A 12411-nucleotide genomic window follows, 5' to 3' on the forward strand; every position below is an offset into this window, starting at 1 on the left:
CAAGAGAATATCAAGCAGAAGTATGGTTGTTGTATTACACATGAATTAGCAAAACAACTACTAAGAAAAATAGCTTTGGGTGCCTATTTTTAATTATGGAAAATCTGGAAAGGGCAAGGAAAAAAGTTACAAACTCAAGAGACCTAAAATACTTAATGTATCACCTAGATTAGCCTAGTCTGAAATGCTGTGGAGAAGCCTGAAGAAAGCTTCAGGCAAGCTCATACATGCAGAGAAACAAATCGCACAAGTTCAATCCAAAAACTTTATTGGATTGATATACAAATAACTGGTCATGAAGGTACATAATAATGGTAAAAAATTGAATTATACCAAGGAGTCAGTTTTTCATGACTACAGTTCCTTTTTGTCAGAATTTAAGTTATATAAGCTTATTGAAATGACTGATTTTGTCCATAAAAATATAATATCAGATAAATGGCTTCAAATCCGAACAGATCACTTTAGATGAAAAAATGTTAGAAATTTTCTTTAATTAAACTTTAGAGTGCCATGTACTTCATGTCCAATCAAAATCTTTTTACCTTGAAATATTACAGGCTTGTATGATGCTTAATTATTTAAATTTTCAGGTATATTCAACTAGCTAATGAACTATTTGTAGAAGACACTTACCTGGTTATTCTGATCTGCGAGGTATCGTACCACAATAGGCAGTAAGTATTTGGAAAAAGCGTACGGAATAGAAGGTCTATTCTCTTGACAGAACATAGCAATGTGAGGCACCTGTTCCATCAGTTCTGCCCGTACTGTTGGCTCTGTCAGGGTCAAAATAAAACCAAAGATGCTATAATAAATGTTTACAAGCATACTGCCAGAATAAGCTTTCCACAGTCCTGTACATACAGAGTATGTTCTCAAGTGTTCATGGCAGTGTGTTTATGACAAGCTTCATTTTGACAAGCACCATCTTTTTGCAAAACCAGGTACAACTACACTCTGTACTGCTAAACTGCTAAAGAGATGGGACCCACATTCTCAGTGAAAAAACAAGAGGTATAAGAGAGCAAGCCACCTTGAGTGTCAGTGTTAAAGAATATCAGAATCTGTCTGAATGCCCTACAAGCATCATCTACTTCAAAGAAACCTGCTAAGCAGAAAGGCAACCTGAAACTGGTACTACTATGAGAAGTAAATGGAGGGGGACTCCTGGCCACAGCCTCTCATGTGGGAAAGATCCCACTGAGCAGGACAACCAGACATAGCCAGAGATGCTCTTTTTCATTCTTTGCCTTTTAAAGCTACTGATATTTTCATCAGATGGAAAAGGTCCTGCATCTTTCCAGTTGCTTCTGTTAAACGTTTCAGGTATGCTTTTCAAAGTTGGTGATTATTTAAAAAATACTTCATTCACTTTTTAAATTCAGGAAACAGTGCATTGCTTGGACAAACCTTAACGCCCACAGAACACGCACATCTATTTGGGGGATGAGAGGAGAAGCAAGAAAACAAATACAAGCTTGGATTAAATTCCAACTACTGAAAAAACAGCTTCAATTGAAAAGGTCATTATCACATGCCTGATAGGCCACTTGTCCACAGGAAAAAAAAATAAATATGTAATTTCAGAACTAAGTATTTCTGTCCTTTCAGAATTCATTGACATCTGTGGTTACATTAGAAAACTGATTACCTATAAAAACAAATAATGAAAACTCATCAATTACTCTCAAGTTACAGTAATTTGATTTACAATCTTTTAGATAATATGTATACTGTTCACAGGATACACAGGCCTTACTAAGTTTTTACCTAATGAGTTGTTCAGGATAAAACGTAATGGTATGACCAGAACCATGTTCCTTGGAATACATGGAACTAACATGATACATTAAAAATACAACCTTTGGTTAAATATAAGCATGTAATTTGCATTTGTATTTAACATGGCCAATGTATGCAGCACTTGGCTTTCTTCAACACTGGATACACATGACAACTTGGGCCTGAATAAAAGAAAACAAAGATAAAGCAAGTACCATGCCGTATATGGTCTTTTCTTCACCAAGGACAATGAGAACAGAAAAGATTATAGCACACAAAGTAATCAAATGCCTACGGGCTCCATCTCTGACTACATACTTCTATTACTTTTCCTATAGAAAAACATACCAAATCCTCTGTAAAGTTTATGAATTGCTGACAAAGTTTCAAACTACAAAATGAAATCCCAGATAAATCAATACTGAATAGGTTTGCTGTTCATGACAAAGAAAAAAAGTCTTCCCATCTGCTCTGTTTCTTTCCCCAAAACATTAAGAGGAACACACAGGACAAAATCCTTATTTAAATTTCAGATGTTCTGAAACATACATAGGTTGAACTCCATAAGTAATACACACATCCTGAAGTCTGTATTAAAGAAGTTAGAACCTGAAGACAACTCCTCAAACTACGTGCAAGTTTTAGCAGACTTGAATTAACTAAAATGAACAGGTAACAAAGTGCTAAAGTCTTGTTTGGTTAACACTGTTTGTAGCACTAGACATGACAGTTGACCAAAATAAGAACCTGTAAATAAGACAAACATAATCGTTAATGAAATCATTAATTCTGAAAACTGAATTCTACATATCATATTAATGTGAAGAAAGGAAATATTACTTCTTGCAGTTTTTCTAAAAAACATAGTTAGACACCATCCTCTGTTTAAGTTTCTAATTTCAGTCTAACTTTCTACTGGGAGCATGCAGCACCTCCTACTATTAAAGTTGTCTCGTGCTTCCTATCATAGTAACTCATCTTTCACTTCCTTATAAAAATTTGCCAAAGCAGTCCCTAGAACACAAGATCGGATAAGCTGCAGTTCTTCATTAGCATGATGTTTTCTCGCGGCGGGGGGGGGGAATAATTGACCAAAGTAGATCAGCTGTTTTCAAGACTGAAGTCGGCAGAACCACCCATTTTCTCCTTACGATGAATTCTGGTCCTCTTATCTGACAAGGCCTAGCTTCTTCACTTCTGGAAAAGGGTCTTAAAATGTGCCAGAGAAAGGAATCCTTTTACATCTCAACATGGTTTTTTTTTCATCTGTGTGAAAACCTGCCCAAAGGTGGCTGGGCTAGAAGGCATTGAGAACATCCTCCATCTGCACCTGCCCCGTAGCCAACAGAGAGCACAGCAACTACACATTGAAGAGTCCTTCCTTGCTGAGGACATTTAGAGATGGAGAAAGCCATTACCACTGTAGATACCCTCCCCCAAGAGCAACTCTTTTGAAAAGGCTGCAGATGGGAAACAAAGCAGAATGAGGAACCATCAGGCTGCCCAAGGAGAGATGGAGGGCTGAGAGGTGAGTGACAAGGAGATAAGACTAGCAACTAAAGGGAAGAGAGACTGGAACTTGCTAGACAAGAAACTGGAATCTGGGCCCAGTGCCAGGGCTGGAGGGACTTGCTCCCACCTTTCCCATAAGGCTGATATTTCAAGACATGCCCAGGACATGATGATCTAAGGGTACAAAAGATACTCACCACTAGGATCTCATTCTCACTTCTTAGGACTACTGCCTCATTTCTTGCAGCCAACAGAAGATGATGGGGGGGGAGGGGGGGGGGGGCGCGCACATGCAGAGGGAAGGGAGAGTATGGGAAATAAATTTGGCTAAGGCTGCATGTCTGACAGCACTGCTTCTTAAATTGTTTCTGACTTTCTTACAGGTAGTTAGGTAGTTCCCACCGTCCCAAGCCCAAACCTTGCAGCTTCCATTATGCCAATGCAACTGTTCATGTAGCCAACAAACCATATCAAAGAACTGATATGGCTGACACAGCTTTTGCCCTACGACAGCAGCATGATTAAACAGCAAGAACTGGCACTTAGACTGGTTTCCCTGTGCAATCACACATTTCCCTCAAGTAGCAGGACTATCTGATGATGGAAGAAAGCAGATTCAAAGAAGCAAAATGCTCGACTTGTTCCGTTGCCTACCGTAAAGCTGTGCAAAATACTCAAGCCAGACTCTTCGCTCTGGCACACTACTCATTTAATTGCAGTCCAAACTCTGTGTCTTCACTGCTGAAGAAATACCACCACTACAGTCAAAGCCAACAAGAGCTCTGTATTAAGCATATCAAGAGCTTTGTAAAAAGCTTTGGACACCAGGCACTCAAAATAGGCAGACTGTTTTGACTTTGATACAGCTACAGTTTGCCCACCCACTGGTAAAGTAATGGCAACACTCCTTTTCCCCAAATTGACTAGGTTGGCTGTGAAATTGAATTCATAAATTTCTTTATGAAGCACTCCAGTAAGAGAGCAATGAGTTCCAAAGACGTAAGACCCTTTTCATTTCATACAGGGTTTATCTATTATGCAGCCACACCACATGACAATATTGAAGAGCTGCTTATGTAAAGTGAGCCCCTTTCTTCCTGAGCTGCTAAGCAAGCTCTGGCTTTGTAAGGAACACGGACAGATAAGATGATGCAATTAAAGATTTGAAAAATTCATGCCCAGGAATGTATTAGAACTGTAAAGTCATCTTAGTTCTTACATTCCCTAACTTTTAAGTACATGGCTCTGAAATCTTAGTACAGTCAATTTAACAAACAAATGAGCACTGTGCATGTAACAGGCTGTGTAATGCAACACCGTAACTCACTATCAAAAAGGCATTTGTGCTGTTCTGGGGAATTACTGCAGCTATGCAAGAACCTGAACCTTAAGCTCACCAATTTAGATAAGAGCTCAATTATTCCCAATGCTGAAGCGTATGTTCTAGTGTGCATTGAGTAGAGCCTAATCTTGCAGTCTGATGGGGTTACAGTAGAGCTTTTTTTTTTTTGCATTATGTTTCCTAAAGACCCAAGCAACAACGCCAAAAATTTCCACTAAAGATACAACACTTTCTCATTCTCTTCATCCATTCTTCAGCTTTGTCTTTAGCTTAGACAGGTGCACCTCCAAATACAGATTCCAGCAGGCTTCAATACATGGCAGTGTCTGCCATTTCAGTTTAAACTTTTCTGTTGTTTATGACCAAATTTACAGTTTGGTGTCAATACAGTGAATGGAGCATGGCAGTATCAGTTAAAATTATTACACATAGCTTCTTAAAGCATAAACTCATCCAGGTGGGGAATACATCTGTATTATATATTTTTTGCACCGTACAATACAGTCATGACCAGGCTTGCAGACAGTGTAAACAAAATCTGGGTGGAGAATTTTACTTTACATCAAGACTGAAAGTTTCTATTTTAGGCACTCTGGAAAAATCACTGTGTACAATTAGGTTCTCCGTAATATTTGCCTGGAACAGTATTTTTCCATTTGACAGAGGAAATATTTTTAAATGCTGTTCTTTTCAAACTATCTCCTGAAGGTACAAGTCTATGCCTTAAAGTAGCAGGCTACTAGGAAAAAAGCTGCAACTTATTAAAACAAAAACATTTGAAAAGAAATATTAATATAAAAAATTAGAACTCAGAAGCAAACTCATACTTGGTTGGTTTTTTTTTTCATTCATTAGCATTTTATTTCATTCTATCAGGTCTTGTGTATTCTCTAGATACAGAATTATACTGAACTGAGTTTTCGAAATCAAGCAAAACATAAAATGACACAGTTCTACCTCTCTCAATCTCCAGACCACATGAAACCAGTAATATATTCTAACCAATAACTCCAGAACCTGGGCAGACTTTGATCTGCACATCCAACCTTTAGTTTTAGCTATTTCACAAATCACCATTTAAATCAATACTCCAAACTGACTCCAAAAATCATGTGAGTAATTAACTGTTTCTTCCTCACCCATGAGAAAATATTTACATATCCCCTAGAATTTAACACCATCTCTCATGTAAGTGAAGTGCCACATACTCATCTAGCTATTCCTAGCACATACACTTAGCTTTCCTATACAAATGTGTAATGTTTATTTCATTCCTGCTGAGGCTTCAGTTCACTCTGTATTCCACTTCAGCCATGAGGAGGTAAAGCACCACGTTTAGCTGTATACTGGAAATTAAAAGGGGATTATTGCAGAGCTGCACAGTATAATACCAACTAAATGCTCCAGTTATTTGTAAATGAAGTAATTATTCCAGAGCCAGCTCACAACTAGATTTATTTCACATCAGCTTATTCTATAACAACATACAGAATTTAGAAGAAATCTTGCAAAGCTTTCATTATCCCAGAATGACCATTCTGGAATACAAGCAGCAGTCACCTTCCTGTACATTTGTGAGGGGCTGTAAGGTTTGTGTGTTATAAAACTGTATATGAAGAACAACTACTGGTGATGTTAATGCTGCTTTAACCGACAATTTTGACTAATGTTTTAAGTACACCTGAATCTTAATATTTGTTCTTATTAAGGGTTGCAAGAAGTAAAGGTGTAAGTGCATAGCTTTGCATTTACACTTTAATTCTTATTAAAAAAATGAAAGTTGGTGAAAGGCAGATGAAAATATTAATTTATATGTGTTAGAGAGGAACAACCAGTGCAGAAAACACCTTCATGCCTTTCCCCCCACACAGATCCCCATTCTGTATTCAGCCTGAATATAAGGTCCACAGCATACTAAAATGCCAATCTGCCAATAGCATGGCAATAGTACTGGATTTGTATACATATCTATTCTCAAACTGAACATAATTTGCATGATCAAAGTTTAAATAAATTCTGCAGTTTATCAACTCAAACTTTATCTATCCCCTTCTTTTCCATCTAGAACTTTCCTTCCCCCTCTTTTCTTCCTTCTAGGGTCATCAATATTTTCCCTTTCAATTTTTCTCATTTCCTGTTTCATTTGTCTCTCCAACTTTCCTACCTTTTTTGAAGACAAAAAAATATTCCAGACAAGTGAAAATACACGGTAACCAGTGCCTGTCCCTTTCAGCTTAGGAGTCTGGCAGAAAGACTGATGTGCCTGATGCATGTGCTGCTTCAGTAGTCAGGTTTTCTTCTCTTACTAACCAGAAATGGACTTCATTATTGACTGGCTGAGCAAGGAGTGAAATACAGACTAATGAGAGAGGGTAAAGTCACAGTTAGTCATCCATCAGATGCATGGAGAGACAAAGGAGGATCACACAAACAAACGAAAAAATTCTTAGTGTAGCAGAAGGTGGGAGAAGAGGTATGGAAAATCATGAAATGTGCAGGTGAAGGAGGGGAGAAAACAGGTGGAGCTACTGACAGCTGGGAAAGGCAAATATTTGTATTCCCGCTAATATTGCTTACATATGAAGATTTCGTTAAACAAAGTGCTGTAATATGTGCTATTCAGTAGGTATTGTTGGCATCTCTCACTATACCAAGAGCAGTCTTACTAGAGTAGGTTAGGTATGCTATTAAGCAATTAAGGTTGTGAGGCCATCTACATTAAGCCTGATTATATAGCTTCAAATCTTAATGACCAATTAGTCTAATAATTGTTTTTAACATCAGTTTGTTTTGCAAACTGCATTCACAACTGATTCTATATAGTAAATAGACTACTTGTCATTCAGGAGAAAAAAAATCTGGTTTCTTATATTCAACAAATAAGCACCAGTCTTCCAGGAAGTCACTTTCTTTTTCCCCGTCATTTATTTAGAAAGTGACCTATACATATCTATTTCATACTACACTAAAATACCATATATTTTTTTTTTTCAAAATTAAAATATAGACTCTCCCTCTAAAAGAAACCTCAGAAAAATAAGATTTAAAGCTTCTGGTGCCCCTTGGAAGCACACTGAGCAAAATGCCAATAATGCAGTAATTCTGGCTGAAAGTCTAACTTTTAAAGCCAGTTACCCATACTTGTGTGCACAATGATGAAGCCTTGTATCATAAGCCATTCACAAGCCAGTACCAAAAGAGTTTGAATGATAATAATTTACTCAAGTGAAAGAGACAGACATAAGGCCCTTGTTCGAGCTCATATAAGTCTGTGTCTAGTCTACATCTGAGAATGAAGGCAGCCCAGCTGTTTTAACACTAAGATAAGCATTTTATCTATAACAAGGGTTTATGGGGGATAAATTAACATTTGCCAATCACTGGGCTTCTATACCAAGCTGCTTCTTGGCTTCTACTGGTTCAAAGACAACATAAAAACATTTAAGTGGGAAGCCATACCTAACATCCCTTAAGAAACAGAAAAATGTAAGTGATTAAAGAGCAGAATCAAAAGCGATACATGGTATCTCAGCTGTAACTATTCTAGGGAACTCACTACCAAAGACAGCAGGTAATTCCAGAGTTTGGAAGGACTGAAAAATACCCAAACCCCACAGATAAATCACAGACTTAGCAGTAACACCCAGCCACGGCAGTAAAGACAAAGACTGAGGAAAATAAGCCTTTCAAGCAACTGAGATTTAGAGAAAAAGTCTCTTTGGCAAATTAAGGGGGTTGGAGGTGGCAGATTATTCCCCAACTGCCACTGATAGGATTCCTCCACTGGAACAGCTATTCTGTGCTGCCATTTATATAGAGCAGGACGTGGTACCAGGGCACCACAACTCCTGTGTGCTGTCAGCACTGGGAGCAACTCATTTCCAGTATCACCTGAAGTGGACATTGTTTCCCAGAAGAAACACCAGTGATCATAAGGCCGAAAAATCACATGTAACCTGGAGGTAATTCATTAAAATGTCCAAACAGCCCTGTCAGGAAAAGACTCACTTTTTATTATTTGTATGTGTAGTTACACAAAGGTGGTCTGAACTCTCCTTCACAAAATACATTTCACTACAACTCCCTGTCTGTCCACCTCCAACTCACACACTGGCTGTTGACAGATGTTAAAACATTGCTTAGCATTCTTTAGGTATAGGCAATACTTAAATACTTTAATAAATTCATAAATTACTGATATTAGTAAGACAATATTCAGAGTCCAAATGAGATCCCACCAAAAGCTATTTCTTTGAGAATTTTTTGTCAACAGTTCTTTAAAAAAGTTTTAGAGCTGACATTTGTCATGATGCTTCAAAAAATTTAGGTCTTTTGGTTGGTATGTCAAGATCTGTGTCAATCATACCAAACCACAGTCTCATGATTTGTTGTGCCTTCTATCCTACAATCATATATTTGGACCCAGGTCTTTTTCTAGTAAAGATGAATTTTTCTTTCGCATGAATGCAGTGCTTAGTACAACACATATGACATTTAGCTTCTTAAAGTATTATCACAGTACAAGAAGAAAAAAAAATACTGTTTTGAAATTATCTTGCTCTCAAACACAGAAATGGCTGTCTCACTGTAGTCCCGGATTATAAAAAAAAAAAATAAAAAATGAAGAAACACACCCACAAAAAACACAATCAAACAAAAAAATAAATTTAAAAAAAAAAAAAAAATCAAAAAAAGGTAAACATGTTTCTTTTTCAAGCAAAGACCACATCTGAAAAACATCAGACCATCCACAGGGTTTCCGAAGTTGCAAGGTATTAACAGGACAGAGGACTGCTTAGGCACCTTTAGGACAGTTGGTATTTCTAGTTCACTGCTGTACTTGTATTTTAGATATCGGCAGCAATATCACACAGACAGCATGGATATTGTGTACCCCAGGTACATGCTTCAATTCAAACCATTTTATACCAACTACTGGCAAAAAAAAAAAAGAGAAGTATGTCACTTTCTGTGACTTGATTTGACAAGAGAAGACACGTACCTCCAAGTCTTAAAAAACAGACATAAGACTAATGAATATCGCCCATTAGAAATTAGAAGACCTGTACATAGTTTAGTTTGACTTCCCAACAGTTTGGTTTTTATTTATTTACACATGTAAGCATGAAGGCTTAACTCTAGGATGGCTTTAACAATACAGATATCGGGCTCTAAACAAGCAAGTCAAAATGCACAGATACTTTTATAATGTTTTCTTATTCCAAATTCAGTTATTTTTTTGTTTTACAGAACAAGTTGGAAAAAATATCATAAATGGAAAAAAGCATCAGTTAAAAGAAAACCAAAAAACAAGTCTAGTAATAGCAACCTTAAAATAAAAAAAAAAAAAACTTCTGGGAAAAAAAAAAAAAACACAATCAATAAAGAAAACACACAAAAAAACACCCAACCCAAAAAACACTGTGCTGCAGTTTGAATTAGTCAAGCACATACATGAAGAAGATACAAATCAGATCTAGTACCTTAATAAATTTTCACATGGTTTAAGACATGAGGATATTCTAATAACCTGTCTTACAGAAACAGGCTAAGTCAAATACTGCAACTGCTTGGGGCACAAAACTCACAGTTAAGTTTGCAGAAGTTTAATTTGTGCTGCAGAATCCAGTGCTACTAGTTTGGCGTATCTGAGACAACTTTTACAATGCAGGAAAAGCCTGAAATGCTGCTTTTACAGACGCTGAGAAAATATCAACCCTGACTAACAATGTACTCCACCCTTGTTAAAGGAAACAAATTGATTTGAGCTGAACTCTTGGCTTCCATTCCATTTCTACCTAAACAAACTTCCATTAGACAGACTGAGTTGATCACCAATGAAAATCCTAAGGCTACAAAGTTGCTGCACAAGGCCATTTTCCCCTGGATTCATCTGTCCTATTTACCGAACTTGAAATGAAGCCTCAAAGTTTCTGATGGCAGAACTGTTAACATGATCACACAAACAAGTACTGTATACAGATTTCAGAAGCAGAGCTTTGCTAAGAAAGCACTCTAGAAACAGTAGCACACCACTGTTCTCAATTAAAGACATACTAAATATGAAATGAATAGTGACTTTTTTTTCCCTCTTAGACAATCCTTGGAGAGGTTCTCAGTAATTATGTAATGTTTGTAACAGGCTATTTTTTCCTGTCTATACAAGGACATTCCCTCAGAAAAATCAAAACGTGCATTTTAAATGAAGACAGTAATGACAGAATAACAGAAATGCACAGAACACCTTCTTACCCTTGGAAAGCATTATGTTTTACAATTCTGGAAGAAGGGAAGAAAGCTAGCAGACATTGTGTCAGAAGGAAATGTTTCTTCTATTTAAGATTTAATACAAGTTTCTCTCCATAACACACCTACAATGATAAAAGAATGAACTTCTGATCTTCTCTGATGGTTTGCTGCTAAAGCCTTCCTTCTGACACTTCAGCTGTTATTAGCTATGTTGAAATGTATGCATGCCCTTAATTCTTACTAGAGCATCTTCAACCTGGAATTCTGCTGCAGCTCTGTCCACACCATTTTTCCCTTCATCCACTCGCCCAGAGCTTTTTAAGCACTCCTTTTCTTTCACATTTGTTTTTCATTATTCTCCTGCTTTTGCTTTTTATCCCAAACACCCTGTAGTCTCAATATACTCATGAGCAAAAGCCTCTCTGTATCTACAGAGCCCCGCTACTCATTACTTGTACCTTCATCTTGCTTACCAATTCCTGCTGTCTCTCTTATCTTCAAAACTGGTTGCCAAAAAGGGACCAAGGAAATAACTTCAGCATTTAAATTCTATCAAAATTAATGTAAGTTTTGCACAGATGTTTTGTAAGATTCCTTTCAAAACAAGAAATTAATCTTTATCTACAAATCTAAAATAATCATGTAGATCTGCTGAGTAGCCAAACTACATAATAAAAGTTATTCAAAAATGTACTGATAAAAAGGGGTAATCCTACATTCTGAAGGGGCTTAATTCTGTTGAGGAAAACAGTAAGGAAAAAAGTCACCTTTGGGGATATGATTTAATAAAATTAAATTTTACAGTATTTTATTGCATTTGAAGAAGCCTAGTTTGAATACTGAAGATGAGAAAGAACATATTGGTCCTGTGCTGATTACAGGTTCAGCAATTCTGACTTTCCTTCATTAACCCAGTAAAATGTTTAATGCTACCTACCTGAATCATCAGCTAATCTGCTGATTCTCTCCAACACAGCAATACAATCTCTCTCATCATCACTGACTTCCTTCAAAGTGTCCAGCAAACTTCGAGCCACCATTTGCCTAGTTTACAAAAAAGATTAAAAATTAGCATTATTTGTGTCCAGATATACAGCCCAAAAGTGCAATCATACAAGTTTCTTAAACCAAACAGTAAAATTTTACATAAATTCACTTTTAACTCAGTAAACTTAGTTAGTCCTGCTTTGGGAATTCTTAATTCTGATACCTAGCATAATCCTAAAAAACTGATAACTTTAAATGTAACATTGCAAGTATCCCTTTGGTTTACAAGGATAAGGGAAACCAGCCACAACGATAAAAAAATAGTTATCATCTGCCAAGTGGGCAAACAGGAGCTGAATGTTAGAAAGTCAGTGTCAGACTTCCATTCTCATCTCTGAATCCCCTAACTTGTTCCATGCAAAGCAAGAAAACACCACTATTGCCAGAACAGTTTTAAACAGAATTATGAACTTATTTCACAAACAACAGCATGAACACTCAAGCTGAAGATTTCCATACCAACAGTGATGTTTAGT

General features: G+C 36.9%; 1 protein-coding gene across 8 annotated transcripts in view; it reads right to left on the minus strand.

Annotated features, from left to right (window-relative positions):
- The window catches only part of PPP4R1 (protein phosphatase 4 regulatory subunit 1), a 69995-nt gene that overhangs the window by 31124 nt on the left and 26460 nt on the right, over window positions 1-12411 (minus strand). For all 8 annotated transcript variants that reach the window (XM_042798132.1, XM_042798130.1, XM_042798128.1 and 5 more), the window contains 2 exons: window positions 11826-11932; window positions 637-779 (listed from right to left, as the gene is read on the minus strand). In XM_042798132.1, the coding sequence (XP_042654066.1) occupies window positions 637-779; window positions 11826-11932 (250 nt within the window). The remainder of the gene's footprint in view (window positions 1-636; window positions 780-11825; window positions 11933-12411) is intronic.

This window comes from Tyto alba, unplaced genomic scaffold (genome assembly GCF_018691265.1).
Source record: "Tyto alba isolate M040663 unplaced genomic scaffold, T.alba_DEE_v4.0 Super-Scaffold_27, whole genome shotgun sequence".
Lineage (NCBI taxonomy): Eukaryota > Metazoa > Chordata > Aves > Strigiformes > Tytonidae > Tyto > Tyto alba.